This window comes from Sceloporus undulatus, chromosome 3 (assembly GCF_019175285.1).
Source record: "Sceloporus undulatus isolate JIND9_A2432 ecotype Alabama chromosome 3, SceUnd_v1.1, whole genome shotgun sequence".
Taxonomy (NCBI): Eukaryota; Metazoa; Chordata; class Lepidosauria; order Squamata; family Phrynosomatidae; genus Sceloporus; species Sceloporus undulatus.
In genome coordinates, this window is record NC_056524.1 from 102,187,779 (window position 1) to 102,213,365 (window position 25,587).

The 25,587-nt window shown below is 39.4% G+C and overlaps 1 protein-coding gene across 5 annotated transcripts in view; it reads left to right on the forward strand.

Moving 5' to 3' along the window:
- Positions 1-21,326, forward strand: part of LOC121926283 (interleukin-1 receptor type 1-like) — a 28,826-nt gene extending 7,500 nt beyond the window's left edge. For 3 of the 5 annotated variants that reach the window (XM_042459130.1, XM_042459131.1, XM_042459132.1), the window contains exons 2-11: positions 4,955-5,020; positions 7,728-7,953; positions 9,428-9,605; positions 11,547-11,715; positions 13,285-13,350; positions 13,442-13,559; positions 15,187-15,329; positions 16,915-17,058; positions 17,567-17,731; positions 18,890-21,326. In XM_042459130.1, coding sequence (XP_042315064.1) covers positions 4,960-5,020; positions 7,728-7,953; positions 9,428-9,605; positions 11,547-11,715; positions 13,285-13,350; positions 13,442-13,559; positions 15,187-15,329; positions 16,915-17,058; positions 17,567-17,731; positions 18,890-19,281 — 1,662 coding nt within the window. In that variant the 5' untranslated portion in view covers positions 4,955-4,959 and the 3' untranslated portion in view covers positions 19,282-21,326. Of the gene's footprint in view, positions 1-2,537; positions 3,114-4,954; positions 5,021-7,727; positions 7,954-9,427; positions 9,606-11,546; positions 11,716-13,284; positions 13,351-13,441; positions 13,560-15,186; positions 15,330-16,914; positions 17,059-17,566; positions 17,732-18,889 lie in introns of those variants that run through there. The other 2 variants (XM_042459128.1, XM_042459129.1) reach the window with 2 other exon arrangements.
- The last annotated feature ends 4,261 nt before the right edge of the window (positions 21,327-25,587 follow it).

The window sequence follows — 25,587 nt, forward strand, 5'->3', positions numbered from 1 at the left end:
TTTCTAATGGAAGGGGGGGGGGGCCCGCCCCCCCCCCCCCCCCCCCGGCTACATCCCTGCTTCAACGCATAAAAGATCTAGATCTCCAAAATCATCGTAGTCGGTCTGCAAGATATTTCAACTATTGGGATTGGGCCAGTTCATCCATTATGGCAAATTACTTGATGAACCTAACAATACCCAAACACAGGAAAGCATTCTCGTTAGCTAGACTAAACGTATTACCTTCAGCACTACTCGAGGGCAGATATAGTAAGATTCCTGTGCTTGAGAGAATATGCCCTTGTAACACAGGAGATACTATTTCATTGTCATTTTTACAGTGAAGCCCGTAAAGTCCTGATCTCCCCAATCCTTCTAAATAAACCAGGGAGATCTGAAACTTTTTTATTTAAATTATCTTTTGTCAGATTGTAACTCACAAATAACTTGTAAAGTGGCACAATTTTGTGTGTCTGCAATTACTTGCAGAAAAAGCAAAATTAATTCTGTTAGCAGAACACATTATGCCCGACTTACCTTAATCCTATCAACTGTAGTTGTTCTTTATTCTTATTTTAATTCATTTTATTGTTGATTTAAATTGTTTTATCTTCCCAGTGGGCAGATTTATCCTCCTGCTTTTTAAGAGCACAGCACCCAGTTCTGTAACCAACCCTACTGCATTGTTTTTAATGTAATACTAATGTATCATTATTAATGCATTATTTTTATCATTATTGTTTTAATGCTGTTGTTGTTGTTTTGTTTCTTTTATGCTGGTCTTTGACCGTAATAAAGTATTCTAAAGGGGACTAGCACTTGGGTTTATTCCAGCTTTCTATAACTATATGATTCTGCAGGGTTGACCAATTGTAGCTTTAGTTGTATTTTCTGTCCGTTTACTTAGGGAAAACAATTAAATTAAAAGACTAGGGTTTTGTATGTGTGTGTGTTCCCCTCCATCTCTTAAAACAACAACACCCTGGTGCTATATCAGCTTCCAGTATTGCATTCAGATGTTTGTTTTAGTCACAAATTGTATATTTAAGAAAACATACACACAGTTCCACATTTTTAAGAATTTGGGAAATTTACTTTTTTAAACTACAATTGCCAGAATCTCCCAGCCATCCTTGCCCAAATGGCTGGAGAATTTGGGGGGGGGGGGGGGAGGTTGTAGTCCAAAAAATAACTCTGCTGAGGTCTGAACATTCTGTATGCTTAGAGAACCCCTTGATGGATGTCGTCCAGTCCACCTTTTTGTTTTATTTTGTAGCCCTAGAACCTAATCTATATGACTCGTTCCTTTGATGATCTTCCTGAGGAAAATGATATATAGGAGAAGCTGGTTTCTGTCCAGCTTCTCCTGTAGTAAAGACAGAAACAAAGAATTCATCCATCATTTCTGAAACTTCTCAGACTTTCTATAGCAGTCCAAGCACACCTTTGTTGTCTAATGGTGTAGGGGGATTTCTCCCTGCCTTTCCCAGAGGCAGAAGATTCCCATTTTCAAATAACTCTTCCCTTGAGCCTTCCCTCTCCCAGGGTGCCCCCAGTAACCAGCAACAAAGCTCAATGTTACCAGAGGGGTTTACCTTGGCCCTTCACCTAACTCTGGCTTTCCTTGTGCTTTCCTTCTCCTTCCCATGGAAGAAAAGGAACTTCTCTTGAAGGGGGAGGGTAGCAAGCCCTCCCAACCTATGCCGGAAGGGTCCTTGGAGCACCCAGCAACAAAGAAAGTTCAGAGTCCGATTGTAGCTCAAAATAAGCACATCTTTAATCTCCGTACGGGATGACAGCTGCCTAAATGGCAATTCCAAGACTGTCACACCCAATTGTCTTTCTTCAAACCTTTTATACATTCAAAAATGCATAGTTTTAGCAACATCCTTTCTTCAAGTTACCTTTCTTAATAATTTCCAGAACTAGTTCATTGACTAATTCCTGTCTTCCTGCCTTCCTAGCAAGTTTCCACAGTTCTGGTTAATCCTTCACAATCCTCTTGTTCCTCTTTATCAGATTGCTTGGCCATGCTATGCTGTAATCATTAAACTGCCCAACTGTCTTTTAGACTCTTTAGATATTTGTTCCTCTCACTCTCACCCACACTCACACTTGTTTGTTGTTGTTCTGTGCCTTCAGGTTGTTTCTGACTTACTGCGAACCTGTCATGGTGTTTTCTTGGCAAGATTGGTCCAGTGGGGTTTGCCTTTGCCTTCCTCTGAGGAATGTGATTTACCCAAGCCATCCAGTGGGTTTCCATAGCTAAATGGGATATTCAAACCCTGGTCTCCAGAGTTTTAGTCCAGTGCTGAAACCACTACCCTACACTGGCTCTTCAGCCAGTCATATACGTGAATAGAGAGAAGGAGTTCTTGTAGGAAAGATTTCATTTTAACTAGATAGCTATGGGCCAGTATAGACAGGCCAAAATAAAGCTGCTTCAGGTCACTTTGGAGGTATGCCGTTTAAATGACACACGTATCTTAAGAGGCCAGAAGCTGTGCCAACTGCGCCAAAGCTGCGCTCCAATCCTTTGCATCATTTAAACAGCATACCTCCAAAGTGATCGAAAGCAGCTTTATTCTGGCCTGTCTGTACAGGCTCTTCATCACAGGAGGTCATATCTATGAAGACCACTTTCCTTTCAGGCACAGCATAAGCAGTTATAAAGCACAGAACAGTCAGTTGTATTCATTCATGTTTAAAAAGAAATATATGTCCTCTAACATATTTTTAGTACACAGGTCTCTATTCTAACTAATGGAGGAGCTGCAATCTGATTCTCTGATGTCTATGGGGAAAAGTAGAGGTCTGGATATTTTAATCCAGTTTTAGAACTGTAGAGTTGGAAGAGACCCCAAGGGCCATCCAGTCCAGCCCCCTGCCAGGCAGGAATACACAATCCAAGCACTTCTGATAGATGACCATCCAGCCTCTGTTTAAAAACCTCCAAAGAAAAGGTCTTCAATCATGCTTTCCTGGAATACAACAGATTAGTCAAACATCCTTGCCTCCTCCTCCATCAGTCCAAAAGCTCCATTGCATCACTGGATGCTGTCTTTATATAACCTCCAAACTGAAGGATCTGGATGTTTTCAGACATTTTCTCAAACAGTGTTTGCCGTTGGGTGAGTGTTGTCTCTTGTGACTCTCTAAATATCCTACATAATGTTGTGTCTAAAAAGAAACACCTACTCATTGACCCTTGGGTTAGCTGGAAGTAAGCCAACACTGATACAACTCTGTTATCCATAGCGTCCAGGGAAATAGCAGGGTTCCATTATCTCAAGTGGTTTGACAGCCTCCATGATGCTTGTGGTGTTCTTAAAGAAAATCATATGCTGTGTCTTTAATAATACACCTTTAACCCTTTTTTAAAAAAAAATATGACATACATTATTGACTTAAATTTTTCCTGTCAAATATTGCTTTCCTTTGTTTTTGGTTTTCTTTTCTGCAGTTTAGCAAGATCTGCCCTTTGTCCTATTTGCCTTCACAGCTTTCTGTCTTTATGGTGTTAACCCTTTTTCTACAAGGGCAAAGGTGGGAATTTTACAGCTTTCCGAAAGCTCTTGGACTGCAGCTCGAAATATAATAACATGTCACTTTTGCATTGTGGGTATTAGCTGGCCTCAGTGAATTTCACTACTCTCCATTAAAAAAAGTTCAGTTTCTTCTTCCCAATTGGGGCCAACCTTCTCATAAATGGAATACATCACATATGCTTGCTGTATCACATTTCTCTCTGCCACCAAACCAATGAATGGTATATCCCCCCACCACCAACCATACATAACACCAACTGGAACAAAAATTGCTTTTTTTTTTTTTTTGGAGACACTTTTTATTCTGCTTGTTGTTATTTGTAGGAGAACCCACTCCTGACTATAGATAGCAAATTGGTGAATTGGAGGACATTTCTTTTACAGTTGTTTAGGTGATAATGTAGAATCCCTAGCTCCCCCCCTTCAGTCTCCAGTTTCACTTTCTGGGCTTCCTGACTCTCCATTTGAATTTCCTCATGAATAATCAACCCCACCTCCACTCTCCCAGCTTCTTATTTTGAAATTAAACCTGGTTGAGTCTGGGAAAGTTTCAACTTCTGTGCTGATTGGATTTGATAGTATTAGGGTCAGTAGTATTCCTAGCCGGTTTGGAAACTGTTGTGTCTGTGCCTACTGAACACTTCTTGAAATTAGGTCCATATTACTGCTACTGCTGCAAGGCAGAGTGTATCTTGATTGTGTTGTTAGCTTTTTTTACTCAATCAGTGAAGGGGAGTTAAATATTTCTATTCTTACAACACTTTTGTCTTTGATGGCCTCCCTGATTCTTTAAAAGCAAATAAGATCTCTGCTAGATTAGACTAAATGCTTACCTAGTCTAGCATTCAAGCAAGAACAAAACAGGTGTCTATGGAAGCATGTAAGCAGGGTTATTATGTGTCTCCATGGTCCCATTCCCACTGGGCTATAAAGCGAATCAAGAATCGGATTATAGGAACATTGTTCCCATTTGAATTTGCGGCTCAGATGGTTCCTTACCTTACTCTCCCATTACCTTAATGAAAGGACCCACATCACCATGTCTTTGAGGTGCCTGATCATATGGGTGCAGCCATATGCCCTGTTTTCATGTCAGGCAGGACAATGGGCATCTCCTTGGTATTATCAGTGGAAGAATAAGGTAAGGGGCATGTGGCGATACTGGGTCTATGGCATGGGGACAGATGAGTGTGTAAGTACCTGCCTATTCCTGCATCAGTACAGGGACTGATGCGGGTTAGCATTCAGGCCAGGAAAGCATGGATTAAGCCTATGCTTTCCTGACCCATCTGCTCAGCCCCTGAATTGCCTTAGTGCATCAGGTTGTTCTTTTTCTCCTATGTGCACATCATTAACTTTTAGGCTGTAATGGGGATCATTTAAAAGGCTGTGATTATTTGAACATTTTTCTATTCCTTTACCAGGAACGATGATATTTGCCTTGTGGTGGACTTGTTGGATCTCTTTGGTTTATTCTTCCCTCAACTTTTGTAAGTCGGCTCTTTCTTATTCATTTGTTTAGTTGTATTATCAGCATCACAAAATACAAACACATTTGGTTTTGGCTTAAATTACAGAAATGTACTAATCTGTATGCTTGTACATGTAACCAGTTTTAAACAAACTACACTGGGCCCTGGCTATCCATTTTGGTTTGGTTCTAGGACCCCTGTGGATGCCAAAATCTGTGGATGCTCAAATCACATTATATACAAGTGTAGACTGATTGTTTTTTTTATAAACTTATTAGTGTTTTCATATTTTAGTGCCTTTTTGTTAAATGAGTTCACTGTAACGTGTATTAAAAGATGAAGTTCTCAAAGTAAGCTCTCCTCTTAAACTAGCATCTGAAGGAGATGCTAAACAAACTACATGTTCTCTCTTTCTCCCTCCTTCCTTTAATAGATAGTTTCATTTTATAAGAATGCATCCAAACAGAATTTCTTGTCATTGAGCAATCAAATATGCACATAAACTGCTAAAGGAAAGGGTTTTTTTGGCTGTACAGTTGGCCCTCCATTTTTGCAGGGGATCCATTCCAGATCCCCCCCCCCCAAAAAAAACGGAGGCTTGTGCACATCCAAGCCCCATATCCAAGCAATACTATGCTTTTAAGATAATATAATTTCCTAAATTTCCAGGTTTTGAGCACAGCCGTGTATCAAATCGGACACAGGACTGATTTTCTGGGCTTTTAGTGCATTGTATTTGCACTAAATGGTGTTGTTCACAAGATCACGTTATAACACTATTTGAAACTTCAGTATAAGCTGTAAACCTAGTTGCTAGTGAGCACATTCCCCCTCCTGGTTTTTGTTTGGAACTGGAATTAGTAAATGGAAGTACAATACAAGCCCTGTATCTGCAGGAGATATGTTTCCATACTTACCAGTGATAATGAAAATTGTGGATAATAGCAAACCCTATATTTCCAGTGGAAGTTGACCATAGAGTCATGCTGGAGGACCTCCAGAGACCTAGAGGGACCATATTTTTTGGATGCAGGTAAGTGAAGTAGTGGTTACTGGTCCCGCACATATGAGGGTTGTACTGTACTGAAAACTCTTATTTTCATCCAGTTCACATTTTGCATTCTTTGTTACACTGTGGGGAATGCATAAGAGAGCAGATATCAGCCACCTCCTTGCAAGTCCTCTCCAGGTTGGGCTTCAGATTGCTATTCCCATCCTTTGCGAAAGAGGGAGTGAGGGAGCAGGAAGTCTATCTTAAGCCTCTAAGAACTTGTGTAACTGATGAAGCATGTTAAGTAGAAGGAGGGAGGATAGGAAGTAGAATGCAGGGGAGGTACAGGTGAAGGTAGAGAAGAAGGCTGAGGTTCAATAGCTTGGATCTAGTCTGATCAGCCTGTGTATTCCTGCTTTCTATGCATCCAAGCCTTAAGAATAATACATTTATCATTATCAAAGAAAGGTAGGATTGGCAGAGATGGAGCTAGAAGCAAAAAAGAATTATGTGCAGGTTTGAAGCTGGCTTTTATTATTATTCTATCTGATAATGAAGTCATAATGATACCCAAATAGCTAGGGTCCTGGGAGGACACCCACAAATTAATATGTTTTAGGGCAATTTAATATTAGCTCAAAATGAGAGTATAGTATGATCGGGGCAACAGTGACCTTGGATCACACCTAAATGTATACCATGACCAAATCACACAGAGGAGTCCAGAGGCAATTCCAACTTAGTAGTAGTTTTATTAAGGAAATTCACAGCATACACACAAAAACATGTGTTCTTGCATGTGCGCGCGTGCGCACACTCACACACACAAGAACTGGGAATCAAAGAATGAAAGCTGAATAGATTGAGTCTTTGTTAACAACAACAAGGCTTGCTTCCAATCGATGGAAATGAAGAATAGAAAACAACCCCATAGCTGCTTCAAAACAGGGGTGCAGATAGCCGTTGAGGAGAATCTAGAGGAAGACCAGCAGCATGGCAGTCTGCAGGCAAACTAAATCCCAAAGAACTGGTTGCTAATGGCCAATATTTATGCTGTGAAAGCGCTTCGATGGCAGAAATCAAAGCCTTGGGGTGATTAACTATACCAAATGTTTTCCAGGAAGGAAAGTTAGATGGGAATTGCAGTATATGTCCATGATGTTTTGCCTGGAAGATTGATGGGAGCAGCAACCATTTCCACATCAAGGCTGAGAGTTGTAGATTCCAGAGAGAGGTGTTATTTCCCAAGACAAAGGACAAACTTACACCCTGGAAAGAGAGAGCTTTATCACAAAGAAACCACCACCTTCCTTTCCCAGGCTACCCATCAACTTCCTATATTGATCAAAGGGATTATGTTGATGTCTCTATGTGATCTATTGAGAAGAGTACTTCAAATCCCTCCCTAGCTGGAGTCAGCTGATCAGGGGCCAACTGCATGCCTTGAGAAGATCCCAGCTCATTCACAAGTCACTTTTGGTATCAAAAATTCCTTTTTTAATCTGAAGTTGATATAAAAATATATAGGGGCCAAACATGGACCTGACAATGAAAGCATACAATCTGCCTCCAACACAGCAGAATAATTAATACAAATGAACTTAATTTTTTTTCCAAAAGCAAATAGTTATATGTAAACTTTCTGGTACTGTATTAATTTACACATTTGAAGTATATCATTTGTTCCATTGATACAGTAATGTAAACATTACATTAATTTTATTTATTTATTAGGTATAGCCTTTCCCATCTATGTTCCTGCAGGAGAGCCTTGGGTTATTCGTTGTCCACTAAGACCACTGCCTTCATTGCAATCTAACTACAGTGTGACTTGGTACACAAATGGTAGTGATATACCCATAACAACAAATAACCTCTCTAGGATCTATCAACGTGGAGACTTGCTTTGGTTTGTCCCTGCAAACATAGAAGATACAGGAAATTATCTGTGTGTCATTAAGTAAGTTCATAAGAATTTGATAATTTTGATTAAATGTAGCAATTGAATACCTTAGGCTTAAGATAGTCCAACACTGATGACAGGTAAATGTGAACACTGGAGCACTAAAGTATACAGCATTCATATCCAAAGAATTCTTCTGGCAGTATAGTGGTATCCCTAAATCCTTTCACATTTATATTAGAATAAAGCCAATTCCTTTTTTTTTTTTTTTTTTGGTACTAGATTACTACTGTTTGTGTTAAGATTCAAAACCTCATTCTGATTATAAATTCCAAGATTTGTTCAGCCTGGTTGCTCAATGTCCTCTCGAGATGCTAGCAACATTTATTGTGGAAATAAGCTATTTCCTTTGTAGTTTTCATACTGATGCAGTATGATAAAAGACTGGAAATTACCTGGGAATATTTCTTCTAAAGATATGTAATTCTATAAAGGTAGTTCATGAACAGTGAAAAATAGGAGTGAATAACTGAATTCTGAACTTGCTTGGGGTATATTGTTGCCAGAAGACACAGAAATAGTAATTCATGTTTTCTTAACTTGGAGGTGTGATTGCTATAATGTCCCCTCTCTAAGGGGCTAAACAGAAGGCCCAAAGGAGCAGCTTGCCGGTGCCCCTTTGCACACTGGATTGGGGCTGCAGCAATTGCATGCTGCGGCCCCGATCTGGCAATTTTCCGGCTCCAAAAGAAGCATCAGAAAGCTGCTTCCTTTTGGAGCTGGCAAAAAGCAGCCCTTTCAGTGGCGGCTTTTCCCTATTTCTTCAGCGTAGCGTGTCTAAGGAGTTTATCACACTAGCAAGATCCCGTGGGAAAACCGCAAGAATACAGGAGTTAAACGAGATTTAAAGTACATTCTAATTCAAACCAAACTTACAAATTCGGGGAGTTTATCACACCAGGGGACTGCCCAAGTGAAATAATGTGAAGTTAAACCAAACGCAAAGCAGAGGAAACTAGCAGGGTTTTGTTTTTTTTACTTTTGGGTTTACAAGGAGTTTAAAACCAATTTGAAACCACCACATTAAAACACTATAAAACTGATTAAAAATCATACAAAATTTAAAAACAGGTAAAACATACATCTATATTTTTTTAAAAAACCTTTCCCTGCTTAAGCATTAAAAGCTTACGGTACTTCAATAAGAATGTTTTGCTGGTTGGCAAAAGGAAAGCGGAGAGGAGGCAGAATTACACTATACACTTAACTGCCTAGCCTATATTACTTTGTGTTGTATTTTGTTTTGGTTCTTTGGTTAGTCTGTTCCTTGAAGAATAGAATAAGGATAATAAAATCTGGAGAAACAATGAGAATATTATGGTCTAGGGTTGGGGCAGTGATTTTTATACTCCATATCATAATAATCTAAGCAGTGATTCCAGAGCTGTTTGTGCTTTCATTAATATTTTTCTACATTAGGTGTGGATAATACCAGCTTAACTGAAGTACTGATTTCTTTCTGTCATTACAGTAATGTCACAAAAAGCAGGAAGGACATAGAAGTTGTCCAGAATAATGATGGTTTATGTTTTAATGAAAAAACAACTTATCCACAAAATTTGGAGTTGGGTAAAAATAGAAGGTTGGTTTGTCCTGATCTTGAAGATTTTCAAGATGAAAATACTCCACTTGATATACAATGGTACAAGGTAAGTGCATAACTGAGTGTACCATAATCTGTGGGCATACTAGCTTTCTCTGTAGAATGGTATTGACAAGAAAGGAGAAACTGGATGTGCAAGATGTCTGACATATACTTAATCTCAGCTGTAATAGATATGTTTCTTCAAAGGTTTTTTCCACTAGAAAATCTTTCACATTGGTCCATTTTTGGCAAAAACAAAATAAAAAGGGGAAGAGAAACTTTAATACAGGGGAAAAAAGACCAATATGATTATCTAGAAAAGAGGAGAAAATTATTTATAAGAAACAAAATACACATTATACAACAACAATAAGAATGTGAATAAAATTCACAATTGTATGTAAATTGTATACTTGAAAGTAGAATAGATACCCTGTTTGCTATGTCAAAATAGTAGTTGCAATAGTGTAAGAACAATTCTTTCAAAAAAGAAGTTAGCATGTTAACAGCAAAAATGGATTAATGCTACCCATTTTTCTTTGAAATGGTTCAAGTTTTAAAGGACAACTGCTTGGGAATTTTAAAAGAAGACAACAGTGTTTGAGGTGTCTTTCTTCTTATGATAGCACTAAATGATCCCACTTTAGTGCCAATAAAGGCATCAGTCTCTTGTGGATTTTGGATTTTGTCTTATTTGACCCTAGTTTAGGGCAAATCATCTTCCTCTTCTGCCTAAAAGAAGTGCAAGTTAGACTGATACCTGGCAAACAGCAAGGAGAATCATTTTGTTAAAAGATAGTGGTGTTTCTGAAGAACAATTCTACCCATTCCACAAAAAAATTGTGTATGGGACATGCTACCATTGGCATAACTGTAATTGTATACAGGGAAAAAGATTATCTGTGTAGGGCTAAATAATGTGTCCTTATCTCAATCCTAGTCCTGTTGAAACATATGATATTCCTCTCCTTCTAATGTGAAAAGACTTACTTTGAGATTCCTGAGTATTTTAAGGCAATTAAAAAAAACCCCTCTAGTTTACTCTGCTGGTTTGGGGAAGAACCAGGTTTTTAAAATGTATGTTTTGACACCCAAATTCAGATTGTGGTGGAATTTGTGGAGAGGAGGGCAGGGCCGGTTTGGTGGGTGATCACTTACTTTAGGTATTCACCTGATCATTCTCTCTCCAGAAGGATAGCTGTCTTGTTTGTATCAGAATCTAGAAAAGATGGTGTTGCCTGGCAGGGGTTGGGTGTGTGGGGTGGATTTGGTGTTTCTACGCACATATTTGAAGGTCAGAATTTCACCTGCTCCTTCTCTACCAGTTTCACTGCTCACATTCACAAGTTGGCATTTTACTTCCCCCTTTTCTACCAGCTTTACTCTATAGAAGTGGAGGCAGGCAATCAGAACAAAGGGGAAATAAGGCTATTTGATTAAGTGAATATGCACATGTGCTGTAGTCATTTAAAAACAACAACAACAACACACACATACACACCCTGCAGTTGCTGCAATTACGTGACCAGACAGAAACCTATACAGTGAACATGTGGGCACACAGTAGATAAACCTCTTGCACTGATGTGGCTATGTAATAGGATCCTGTGTAACTTTTCAAACTGATTCCAATTTGTATTTGAATAAGTGTGTGTGGGGCAGTAAAAGGGTCAAGCTGGGGTAGGGATACTACATAGTGGAGCTGGGATACAGCCCTTGTGTAGATGCTTGGCTCAGAAAACTGATGCATCAGATAGAAGCAGGGCTTGAAGCAAGGTGCCCTCAAACTATTTGAGAATACAGAAGTCACCCCCCCCCCCGCTTGACTTACTTGACTTCAGATCAGATATGAGCCATTTTTCTGGGGGATCTTAAATTCCTAGATGGTGCATACCATATTAGCTGAACTGCAAGGTACTGGGGGAGAGTGGAGTACAGATTTGGGGCTTTATAAAGGAACCATGTTGATTGCTTGTTATTTTTACAGTATTTGTTTATCTTTCAGGCATGTAGTCCTGGATTACTTAATGATAAGAGATACTGGGCTTCTGAAGGCAATCTCTATATTGATGCAGTAACTAAGAATGATGAAGGAACATATATATGTTGGGGAAACTATACTTATATGGGAAAACAATATTATGTTTCACGGGCCATTAATTTAACTACTTTTGGTATGTGTATTATTTTCCATCTTATCTTTTACTTTGGCATGTTTCTTTTATATTATATATATATATATATATATATATATATATATATATAATTTAAAAATTAGATGGATTATAAATTCAAATTTATAAAAAATAAATTCAAAGCAAGGAGAGAAGAAAAAGGGAAGTGAAAAAGCAGTGGGAAAGATTAATGGAATATGCTTTGCAGAATTATTCACTCTCCTTTGACTTTTCCACATTTTGTTGTGTTTCATTCTGTTGTTGAAATAGATTTAATTGGCATGAAACTATTTGATGTACAGAAGATATTCAACACTGTTAAGGTGCAAAATGTTTGTATTGTGGAACAAAAGTTAAGTAAACTGGAAAAAAAGATGTGATACTTGTTGACTGAATAAATATTTACCTTTCTGAGTCCATACTTGGTAGAATCATCTTTGGCAGCAATGACAGCTATGACTCTTCTTGGGTAGTTGCAGCTTTGTCAATTCCTCTTGACAAAAATGGTCCAGCTCTGCCAGGTTGGATGGGGACGGTTGGCAAACAACAACATTCAACTTTCTTGCCACAGAGACTGAACTGGGCTTGACTATAAGACATTTTTATAGTCCTTTTTGACACGCTATGCTATTTTAGCATTCAGCTGAAAATGTAAAAGTAGTATTTGTGTTTATAGAATGTGTGTTACTCCAGATAATCATGCTTATGTTTTAAAAATATTCCTTTTTGGTGGGAAGATGTGTTAGAATCAACCTTGCTGCTTACATGTGTTAAACATTTGCATAAATATTGCAGTTTTAGTGAACAGTTCCAAAGCTGGAAATACTTTTCTTTTCAGATTGTTATTAAAGGCTCTTACTGGATCAGGATACTTTGGATCATGAAACTAATTTTCTTAACAACAACAATACATAAGCGAGGGACGTGAGTCCGAAGACCGTGAGAATTGAGGGAGGACTGTATACTCCTGAATAGCTACTTGTATTTATTGATTGATATCTGCCTGTCATACCTTAGGGGAAATGTCCTAGACAGGTGACAGGAAATTATGGTAGTTGCCCCAGAATTCCACAGTGTTTTTGGCTGTCCTCTAAGATGCAATGTCTGGTTTTCAGTGAAAAGAGACATTATTTCACACTAGCTTCCCAGAAAAAAAGGAGAACCTGTCATAGTACACATTTGAAAATGTGACAGTGTTTTCAGTTATCACCTGACTTGCAGTGGCCAGTTACAAGTCAAATTCCAAATGAGGACTTCCTTTTTAAAAAGGGGGGGCAACTGCCTCAACGTATCAAGAAATAAGTGGATAAAGTGCTAGAGAACAGGAGAGCTCTGAGGTTCTCCTAAGAGTGGGGAAATGGAGTTCCGAGATACTCCCGATAAGTTCCTCAAGTTAAAAAAAAAAGGGGGGGGCAAAGGAAAACAGGAGGGCCTATGTCAATATTAGATATGGATCCATGTCAGGAAAGCATTATTCAATCCAGTAATCAGTTCATTTTAAGAATTTAAAATTGTTACAGTGTAAGAGATGGTGCAATGATTTATTTTTTATTATACTTCCTTTATTAGATCCTCCACCAGAAGTACCAATAGAGATCATATATCCCCAAAATAATTCAATTGAAGTAGAACTTGGTAAGCAACTATTTGATATTAATATGATAATCTCTGTGCGTCCCTTAACCTTTAGGTACACTCATTTACAGTCATTCTTTCTTGTTTGTAGGATCCAGCATTGTCATCAGCTGTAATGCTTCAAGAGGCTTTAACAAAGATGTATTTCTAGCCTGGGATTTCAGTGGTGAACAGCCAGATGATTTTACAATCAAATATGAAAAATATAAGTAAGCATGAAATAAAATTTCTATGATGGTTGGGTTAGGACATTTTAGGATTACACATGCCAGGTGGCCAAAAATCTGCTTACAGGGTCTGGGGCAATACCTTGAGTTTGTGAGAGGCCTTCATCCCTTCTGTCAAGTTACGTTACTTGTTTTTTGTTTACTCTGCAAAGAGCCATCAGTGTTTCTAATGTAACACAAAAAGTTTTTGTTGCCAGTTAGTCTCGTGTGAGGCAAGCGGACTTCAAGCTTGTAGTGTTTATTTGTTTTTCATGAGAACAAGATACATTTACCAAGTTAGTGTCTGAGAGTGAAATGCCATATGCGTGTAGCACAGTTATCTCCGTGTCTGTCTGAAATTAGGTTGCCATTATTAAACATATTTAATATTGCAGCCTTGGAACTAACAAGCAAGGTTGGTATTAAGTCAATGCTCACCCAAGCAGAACTTATAGCCACGTCTTACAAAAACCCATGCCCTATTCCGCCTTGCCCCCCAATCTTGCCTTGTTTCAACAGGATATTTTGGATTAGAAGTCTTTCATTTGTAGCAATTGGTATTAAAACTTCTTGTAAGCCTGCTGTAAACACCCAGAGACCCACCAGTTGGCCTTAATTTGCCTTCCCACCCATGGTCTAGCTTACAGAGTAGAGATCATCTTGTGTTTGGAGACTGGCTTTCCACAGGGTTAGCCTAACGAATGGAGCAGGCTGTTCTGCAAGTTACATTGCACTGGAGTTAATGGTATACAGAAATCCACTGGGATATTTTTCCCCAAGTAAAAGTGGCCCCAAGTCTTTGCCAGATCTGTTTTATGTATGACTTGAAGCATTTACAGATTACATTTGTTGTGTTTTATACCCTATCTTGAACCTTGTAGAGCTGATTCTCTTGTTTTCCTGGATGAATTTTGTTTTCAGGTTACTCTATAATGTAGTAGCTAGATGATTAAGTATATTTCTCCCATTAAAGGAACTTGTTGACAGACACCAACACAGTCTGAAAATATTAATTACGTCTTTTTTTTTTTTTTTTTGTATGATGACAATTGGTAATTTTGAAGTTCTGTGACAGTGGCCACTCTTAGGACAGGCAGAATGGAGAATAGTGAGCAACATGGAGCTGAAGGGGGATAGTGTGTCATTATAGCAGCCACAGCGAACATACCCTTAACTCTCCCTTGGTTTGAAGAATTTATGAATGTACTTCAGTTTAGCTGTTCAGAGATTTATACATTTTTATATTAATATACCTCAGTTTAGCTGTTCAGAGATTTATACATTTTTTGTCTATGTTGCCCAGTTCATATACAGAATTGAGCACATACTGGAAGGTCTGAGATACAGATTCAATCTTATTAATATAGGCTGGCATTCTGTATTGCAATTACAGATTCATACGTTAGAGCTGCACAGCATGCATCCAGTTACATGTTTGGATTTATGTAGATGCACAGGTAGCCATAGACATGAAAATGGAGATGGTTGTTTGCTTAGACGCTAGTGAAGTGTAGAAATCCAAGGTTTAACTATTTTTATCCATAATAAATCATTTTAACTTGTTCATTTTTCTAAAAAATAATGTGACATAATTTTCATTTTTCTCTGTTTTGCTCCTTTATGGTAAAAGGGAACGACTGCCTGAAAAACTGATAGTGGGATTAAGGTTTAATATATCTAAAATGAAAGCCAAAGATTATGGAAAATATTCCTGCAGTGCATGGTCCTTTGGAATGAAGGGACGAGTAGCATACATCATGCTACATCGGCCAGGTAAGTTATTCAGAGAGGGACATAAAGACAGACCATGGATCTTTTCACATTATATAGTGACAGTGCTGTGGTTCCATCCTGTGGAATTCTGGAACTGGCAGTTTAGAGAGGAGTATTTAGAGTTGTTGGGATGCAGTAGCTTAGTGGTTAAAATGACAATTCTGATGATTGTAAGGTCGAAAGGTTGGCAGTTTGAGACCCAAGTGGCTCATGATGGAATGAGCTCCTGCCACTAATCCCACCTTCTGACAACCTAGCAGTCCGAAAAGCATGCAAATGCAAGTAGATAAATAGGTGACATTTCAGCGGACAAGTAAACACATTTGGTACAGTCATGCTGGCTACAAGACCATGGAATCATCTTCAGACAACGCTGGCTCTTCGGCTTAGTAAGGGAGATGAGCACCACCACCTACAGTTGGTTACGACTAAACATTCATGTCAAGAGAAAACCTTTACTTTTGTATTTAGAGTTGTCAGCAAGAAAGCCTAACCAAACTACAAACCCCAGGATTTCACAGGATGGAACATGGCAGTTAGTGGAAACATAGTGGTACCAGTGCGTAATGTGAAAGGGCCACAAATGGTTTGTGAACATCCATGACAGGCAGTGTTTCATTGTAATTGCACACAATTTGCTGATTGCTTTCTCCAGGAACCATCTATCCACAAGACTCTAGTTGGGACTGAGTTTCAATTTATTGGCTTTTCATCCAGCCTGTTCCCAGTTCAGTGCACCAGTTCAGCACTTCCATAGTCCAGTTTAGCTGCTGAGGAGATGTAATGCTAAATGTCATTGGCAATTTCAAATATTCTATAGCCCTATAGATTTTTTTTACCTGTGTTGACCAGCATGGAGGACAAGATGAAACCTTGCAGAATTCCATAGTAATGATGATAAGGGAACAAGAAATTGTCACTGGTATCAGAAGCTAGGAGAGCAAGAAGAATCTTCTTTCGTCTTGACTCAGGATTCTTTGGCCTAAAATTTAGATTTAGACTGTAGAGCTCACTTGGGAGGAGAAGACTCTGTTTCACTGTGATGGGTTTTAACCCCTCCCAATCTGGAATTTCTCTTTATAGGTCCTAGTGGTCAAATTATGTCCACCATTGGATTTGTATCCATCAGAATATCTTAGTCAGTTAGAAATGCTGTCGTTGTTGTGTACCTTCATGTCAACTGCAACTTAGGTGATGCTATCACAGAGTTTTCTTAGCAAGATTATTTTGAGGAGGTTTGTCATTGCCTTCATCTAAGGCTGAGATAATATGATTTGCCCTAGGTAACCCAGTGGGTTTACATGGCTGAGGGAAGATTTGAACTCTGGTCTGTCAAAGTCCTAGTCCAGCACTCAAGCCACTACACCACAACTGTTCACAGTCACTTGGAAATAGGTGGTCCTAATTTGAGAACAACTGAACATCTAATTTGCACATTAAACCCCCTGTTTCAGGGGGACTGCATGCTATGTGTTATGAGCATTGAGCAAAAGAGTAGCTAAATTAATGTTGCACCAGCCAACTGATTAATTGAATTGATATGAGATTGTATTCCATTCTTTGTTTTTCCTTTTTGCCAATACAGCTCCAAACTTTAAAGGTTATTTGATTGGAGGACTAGTTTCAACACTGTTTGTTATACTAACGGCTCTGCTCACCTACAAGTTTTTCAAGGTGGACATTGTGCTCTGGTATCGTGAATCTTGCCATCCTTTTCTCCATGAAGGAGGTAAGTCTGGTGTTGAAAATAGCTTGATGCCCTCTACTGGTCAAAGAGAACAGAGTACTGTATGTCTTGGCTTCCAAAATTCAATAGAGCAAATTGTCAGTGACTTCATTTATGAAGGTCCTACAAGACTATTCTGCCAGATGTGATTGGGATTATTTCCTTATTTTTAATTCAACAACCAGGAGATTTCTTATGGAACTAAATTTCTTGTGTTTAATTAGATTTGGTTTTTTTTTTAAATATTCTCTTTAGATCTTAAAGAATAAATATCATGGGAGACTTGATTAGAGGATGAAAACAAAGCTAAAAATGTTGAGTCGATTTTAACTCTTGTAAGAGTTCTGTTTCTGGGTTCAGTCATCACTTAATGCTATAGTTAAAAGGGGGTAGTGTATGTATGAATGAATCTTAACCCTTTGTAACAGGAGGAATTATATATATGTGTGTTATTTAGGGAAGAAAAGGTTAATTGACAAGAAATATTAAAGTTCACTGTTCCTCTCTCTAGTTTCAGATGGGAAGCTCTATGATGCTTATGTGTTGTATCCCCGAAGTGTAGCAAACTGTGCATATTCATCTGATATCTTTGTCCTGAAAGCATTGCCTGAGGTTTTAGAAAAACAGTGTGGCTATAAGCTTTTTATCTTTGGAAGAGATGATTTGCCGGGGCAAGGTATGTATTTGAAAGAGCATCCTCCACCAACAGTAGAACACATTTTAGAATTGTTGTTGTGTGCCTTCAAGTCATTTCTAACATATAGCAACCCTAAGGCGAACCTATCATGGGCATGTTTCTTCAGAGAGGATCTGCCATTGCCATCCTCTGAGGCTGAGTGAGTGTGACTTGCCCAAGGAATCCTGGCCGAGCTGGGATTGGAATCCTGGTCTTTAGAACTCTAGTCTCCTAAAGGTTATTCGCACTGTGAAAATAATCCAGGATGAATCCAGGTTATCTCCGTTGTTCACATGCATTCCAAATACACCTGATTACATTTGGGGGGGGGGGGGGGGCTGCCAAAAGCCCTGCTTAATCTGGGATGATATTATTTTTGCTCAAGTTTTTTATAAAGATCATTGGTAGTGTGAATAACTGATGCAAATAGACTTGAATACTCTGGGATAAAATGCATACCAAAAGGGGGGTTCCAAATGCATTCACATCATCGACTCCACATTTATTTGAATGCTTGCATGTGTGGGCAACCAAACTCACAGAGGTGCAGACTGATGTAGTTCCATAATGTGAATAACAAACCCAGTATGCATAATTGAAATGATTCACATTATTGTTCTAAAAAAACCTCCGACATCTTAATGACCCCTTAGTTGGAGGAAAAAGGTATATGCCGGTGTTATTATTTCAACAACAAAATTGTTTGTTAAGTTGTTCTTTTTAACAAAACTTTATTTTATTCAGCTGAAATGTTTTAGGTGCAAACCCTTCTTCCCAAGCTGTAGAATCAACAAATAAACATATTTATTTACAATAATTATAAATTTAAAAAGATACATTAAGAGATTTAAAAATAGATTAACAAATAGCTTATAGTTTATATATCTATTTAATATTTTATAATATCTAGGTATATAGAATAATTGTAATAATTGTTATGTTTCAGTTATTAATTGAAATATATCTAAACACTACTGTTTAGAGATCATCTGTATTATATTTTATTATCTATGCCCATGGGTGGTTCTGCTTTCTGTATATGTTTTCTACTGTCAAACAAACTCACCATTTTCTCAAACAAACATTCTTATAGATATCAAACAGGACTTGTAACTCAATTTTTGTTGTCTATTTTTTGTCTGTTTCTTGTCTCTACAGCTGTGATTACGGTTATTGATGAAACTGTAAAACAAAGCAGAAGAGTGATTGTTGTGTTAGTACCCGATTCATCATCTTCCAGCATACAGAGTACAACCTCTGAGCATGAAATTGCAGTGTATAGTGCTCTTATTCGAGATGAAATTAAAGTAATACTGATTGAGTTAGAAAAAATAAAAGACTACAGCAACATGCCAGAATCAATCAAATATCTTAAAAAGAAACATGGAGTGCTCACATGGCAAGGAGATTTCTCAGCCAAATCTCAAATGGCAACAACAAGGTTTTGGAAAAATGTAAGGTACCAGATGCCAATGAACAAAAATCCTCCTTCATTAGATCTGCATTTGTGGCCAGTAATGCTCAGTTCTTCTCAGATCTCAGAAGGATGATAACGCCCTGTTTGCAATGCTGTTCTATAATACATTGGATGCTGTGAAGATCCTTTATGTGTGAACATATACCTGCCCTTCTATTAGGAGGTGTTCAAGAGTGAACATTGAGCAGTATAATTTGCACAGTTTGCACAGAATGAGAGGAGCCAATGGATCAGTGAGCTACCCAGATAAATGGGGAAATAATGTGAATGCTTCAACATAAAGAGAATCCAAATTGTTTTAATATTGTCCTGATTTACAGACAGAACAAGTGACTATGAAGGAAACAATTTGTCATCTTATATGATGGCTTCTATTTATATTGGGTTTTTAAAATCTGAAACACCAGATAACTGTTTTCATTGTCTCAAATGTGCTTGTTTATTTTCTAAATATATGTGTGGAGAATTTAGAAAAAAAGGGGGCAAGAATTACTATTGAAGTTCAATGAACAAGTACCATTTATTAGCTTTAGAAAAAGATCTGCATGTTCAGATAATCACCTTGGCGGGTTATAGACAGCCGCTTTCAGGCGGTCTCCCGCTGGCGCCATTTGCTCCATGAGGGAGCTGCAGCAGCCATACTGCGCAGCTTCCGCGTGGAGCAAAAAAGAAGTTCCATTTTGGAGCTTCTTTTTGCGGCGCCTCTATGATGTCGCGAGGCGCCTGGGGCGGACTCACAATGTCATAGACGCCGCGTGACGCCCGGACGCACAGTGTCCGATACGTAAAGATGGCGGCACCCGTATGAACAGGGCGCTGCCATCTTGTACGTATTCTATACGTACTAGGGTTAGGGGGGTGCGGAAGCACCGCCTCTTCCTAACCCTAGTACGTATAGAATACGTATTAAATGGCGGTGTGTAACCCGCCCTTGTGAAGAAACTAATGTGCTTCCTTCAGAGGGCCTTTAATCAGGTAAAAGAAGAAGTTCTTTTGGTCTTTTCTAAGCCAAGCTCCTCGTGGTCAACAGCCAGCCTTTCCTCCTGCCACGACCCTTCACAGCCTTTCCATTTAAATTCCAAACAGGTTCTGCCCACTTTGCTCCGGCTCATTCTCTATGGCTTTGGGCAGATGAGACAGGTGCACTTCAAATGGAGGTCTTTCCCTTTGAAAGAATTCTTCATTCACCCAAAAAGCTGTCTCAGAGTACACACTAAATTCTACTTCCACTTTGCACTAAACTCTAACACTACACTTAGTCGGTAACAACCCAACGCCTGCCTGTCCAAACCACTCTCATTTCCAAGCCAGTGTGATATAAGCAAAAAGATTTTTAAAAATCTTGTACTGACCAGTTAGCTGGCAGCCTGTTCCTTCACACTGAATCCTGCAATGATGGGTGAGTGGTAAGTAAGCAACAGAATAGGGCCTTCCTAAAGATATCCTGCACAGGGGCCTCTTTCATTCCCGAGTCCCTGTTGTTGTTTTTAATGTTCAGGTGGCCCTTCCTCTTGATTCTTTCTGGACTGGGGCTAAAGTGTCAACATGTCCAGCATTATGCTGGAGTTGGGGAAAGTGATGAGATTTCATATACTATGCATATTCCTGCAGTATCTCCCAAGGAGAAAATTATATAAGGATGTTTAAATAAATGGTCCTTCCAGAGAGCAAATGCAAAGAAGAAGAAAGAAAAGTTCTCTGACTTGATTTATATTTTTTGTTAAATGACAATGCTGACAAAAAACAAAACAAAAACATGACTGACTGACTGGGTGAAATGATTTGGTTGTAATTATTTCTCTCTTTTTAAACACTAATGTTTGCACAGTGTCCCAAAAATGCTAAACGTTTCCTGTTTTATAAACACTTTGACTATATCTGTGTTGTTTGCTGTCAAGTTAGCTTCAACTCTGGCAAACCTAAGGCTTTAACATTCTTTTCAAAGGCTATGATCTGCAGAGCGGGAGCCCAGTCACGAGTCTTAAAAATGTGCCCAAATACGTGTAGGAAAGAAGGTCTAGAAAATAGCACTTTGTTAATAACTGATTGTTTCCATGACAATATTTGTATAATTATGTAACAATTCCTGGAACTTGAGAAATAAATCCGTCCCATAAATTCTTTATATTTGCCTTCATTATGGAATGTAGGTGTTGCAACATCCATACCTGAATCATTCTTCAGGGAGAGAATGTGACCACACTGCTGTTTCAGCAGCACTATCTTTGGTTCATTTTTGAACCTGTGAGAGGACAAGACCAGGTTACTTGAATTACTACCTCCTCCTATATGATCCCACCACACCTGACATGTTGTCAGGGAGGTATGGTTCAGTAGAGTGTGGGAGAACCTTCTTGTCATGGTGCCAAAGCTGTGGAAATCTTTGCCTCAATAATAGGCTTCCTTCCAAGTGCATTTGAGACACTGAAGAGAAATGCATGTGTTTGGGTGTGGTTATTATTTAAGAGATTTCTCCAAGCCCCAAAGGGCTCTTGAAGTGAGGGGCAAATAAAATGGCTTGGGTTAGTTATGGCTTGAGTTACCCTGAAATGGTTGTTACCTAGCTTTTTGCTCTGTGTCCGTCTGTTTATTTTTATGCTTCTGCTAGTCTGCTGTCAGACTGATTTTTAAAAAGTTTTATGGTAATTTTTTTTAAAAAAGGAAATTATTACATGGGCTGTATCCTTTTGAGTGTCTTGTCTTTGAAAAGAAAAGTAAGGGGGAAATATATTCTTAATCAGACTTACTGCCAAAGACTCTTCACAGCTTCTGCAAAAGGAAGTCCTGTCTTTCCTTACGGGAATATGTTGAAAGCAGAAACAAGGATGCAGTCGCTCTGTTATGACTGATGTAGCCATTGGGTTACAGCTCATGAAAAGGTTTCTTTTCCTAGTTTATCACTGGCAGTTAAAATGTGTGCAGTTGTGCTGGCAGAATCAAACTTCTCTGTCATCTGTCTGCCACAACTGCTCCATCCCACCTGAATGCTACACAGAGGTTCAGATGAACCCAGCTGAATTGGCTAGGGTCTGGTAAAAGAGGGAAACAGCATCTGTTGTTTCACTGGAGGTAAGGAAGATTCCTTTGCTCAAGTTTTAGAGGCTTCATTCTTAAAGGAAACAGACAAACAAATGTTAGTAGTTTTCTTCCTGCTGAAAAAAAAATGTCCAAAAGGTATGCAGTTTTCAAAGACTATTTGCAGTTCAGGTCTTATTCTGCACAAATTTTGCATGTGTGTGTGGTTTTTTGTTTGTTGGAGGGAGACAGAAAATAATATTTTCTGCTCGACAAACAGAATTTTCCACACAGAAAATAATATTGCTGCCCAAAAATATTTTCTGTGCAGAAAATGATGTTTCTTGCACAGAAAATGGTGCTTTGGGCACCAAAAAGTGTTAGTTTTGCACAGAATAAGTGCCAAATTGTGTCATCAGTCCAGAATTCTCATCAGAATGCAAGAAACACATTTTCAAACACCTCCCCTCTGCTTTTCTGAATATTTCTGAAGGCTTATTTACTATTCAGAATATGAAGTGAATATTTCCTGCATCTGTGCTCAGTGGTGCCTATGCAGAGTAGGGAGTTCAGTTTCTCAAATGTTAGAAATAAAAGAAAAAAGGTTTGACATTTCCTCTATATCTTCAGGTTCTACTAGTGAACCTTGGGCAGGTCTAGCACAACAATGTAACACATTGTGCAGTTGTGCTAGACCTGACCAAAGTTTATCCATTACACTTGCCTCCATCATACTTAAGTGTCAAGTGTGTGAGTTGTGTATGTGTGCATACAGAAGCCCTTGCAGCAGTTTCCTGGTGAAAATCCCTTCTGCTGCTATTTGACCCTGAAAGGTACCCATATAGTTTGCAAGGAACTCTGCTCAGCCATAGATAAAATCATTACCTGCAGGTTTCATCCAGTTGAGGTAGAATCTCTTGCCTAAGGTTAAAGAATACACAACTCTTTGGGGAAATGAGTACTTGTAAACCTGCCTGAAAAGTTGTTGAAAGTTGAGTCGTCATAGCTCCCAAGAACATCATGCTATAGATACTGGAAAGGCTTAGTCACTCAGTTTGTCCTGAAAATGAATGGAATCTTTAAGAAAAGCTTGTTAAGCTTGAAATGGGGACCAGTGGAGTCCAGGACATGCTTCCTGCTCATCTCATTTGTACAGCTACACTAGAGAAACACTGAGCTTTAGATTTTCACACATCAGCAATATGGATGTATGAAGAGGCCTTGAGTTCTCACAGCCAATGCCACATATAGCCCAGGTCCTGAAGGTCAGGGATAGGTGCCACATTGTCCCCTCCAAACCTGATAAGGGCTACACTGACTGCCAAAATTCCTCTCTGGTGTCACAGTAGTTAAATGCCTGTACTGCAGCCACTCACTCATAAACCACAAGTTCAAAATCAGCCAGGGGCTCAGGGTTGACTCAGCCTAGCACATTTTCGAGGCTGCTAAAATGAATACCCAGCTTGTTAGAGGCATTTAGCTTACACATTGTAAGCCACTTTGGGAGTGCTTGAGTGCACTGATAATCAGTATAGAAATGTACTTGTTATTGCTATTGCTCTCCAGAAACCTGGGACAATGAGATACCTACGTTTTTCTTTTAAAGAACTGGAGGCACTGCAACCTGTTTAAAAAGGCAAGTTACCGTGCCGGGGGAGGGGTGGGGCCCAGGGGGGGGGGGGGAATCGGGGGGTCCGGACCTCCCCCCTTCCATTAGAAAAATGAATGGTGTGTGCTGCTGCGCCGCCCCACTCAAGCCCCATTATAATGGTGGCACTTAGTCTGGACCCCCCTTTCCTAAAATCCTAGCTACGTCCTTGCCTGGAGATTTTTAAGAATAAGAAATCACACTGGTTGGAAAGAACTCAGAGGGACTGAGGATCACAGGACAGCCTAGGACAGCAAACTAAATATCTGTGGCCCTATGATGAAAATGGGTTAGGATTCCATACAGGTTAACGCTCATGTTGGTGGAACAGACCCAAGAGGCATAGCTGTATGCTTCTGCCACTAAATTTATCTGCTGAAATGTAGGGCAAGAAACATGGAGGAATTGGAGAGAGAAACCCATTCCCTTCAAAATTTTCAGAGTTCCCTTAGGCAAGATTTTGTTTACGGCATCTTCAGTCCCCTCACCCACCATTTTTGGAATGAAGGATGCTGCAAGAGGTAAAATGTGAAAAGGGGAATGGAAAAGCCAAGGCCCATTCAACCATTTTTGGGCCCAAATCTGGAATTATCCATACCCATGGATGGACTGTCTCCAGTGCTGTGACTCCCACCAAGGGATTGCACCATTTCCCACCATATTCCTTCTGTCTGGAGGAATAAACCCCTTTTTCTGAGGGTTATGCTCTTTCTTAACCAGTAGGAAAAGCACTAAGGCTTGTGGAAGTCGCTTCCTCTAATTTTTTTGAGAGGAGGGGGCTCACTCCAATCACTTCAGAGAATATCCATTCCTCATACTGCATGCCTTTCCTGAGGTTAATCCAGGGTATAGATATGGGGGAGGGGGCATAAGAAGAATTAGGGCCCACCAAGGAAATTTTCCTTCAGTTGCCAAGTTTCTAGTGCTGTAGAGTCTGAGATACAGGACTCATATTTGCTGCATTTACATTCCCTTGGGAGCTTTGCCTGCCTCCCTTTTTTTGGATGCCTGAACTCTATTACTAAATGCTCAACTGAAGTTTTACATTTCAGCACTGTTAGAAATTTGGGACTGAAGGAAAATGTGGGAGGCAAAATTCTTATTTGCCATAGAATCAATGCCCTCCTGGAAGGGACCAGATCCAGCCATTGACCAATCTACCTGTTGGTCAATGAGCTGATATCCAGGACAATAGCTATGGGTTTCCACATGGGGAGATGCTACTCCATGGCTTCTCCTGTCACCTGCAGTATTTGGCAAACCAATGCCCCCTCCCCCAAACTGGGCATGACTCCTGCCATCCACACCCTAAAGTCCTTTAAGGAAATCCTTCCAATATTTTGCATCTGTCTCCCAGTTTACAAATGCCTCCTTCATGGAGCCAGATCCCATACCTAACTGCCCCCAAAGTACTGACAATAACATACATGTATAGAGAATTTTGACACCTGGGTCGGAGGGTGAGATCAAACTCAGACAAACCGAAGCTGGTGCACTAGGAGGATGCTTTATATGCCCCAGCACCAGGCCTGAGGAAAACTTCCTTCATTTCCCACAGTTCCCAACCCCTAATTATTAGCTCCAGTTTCTTTGGCTGGTAGTTCCTGCCTTCCCAGAACCTGTTCAAGAGATGCAACTGCTTCTAAGAAGAAGACATACGTCCAGTGCCCAGCACTTGATACATAATACCCCCTGGACCTCAAACTTGCCCCCAGT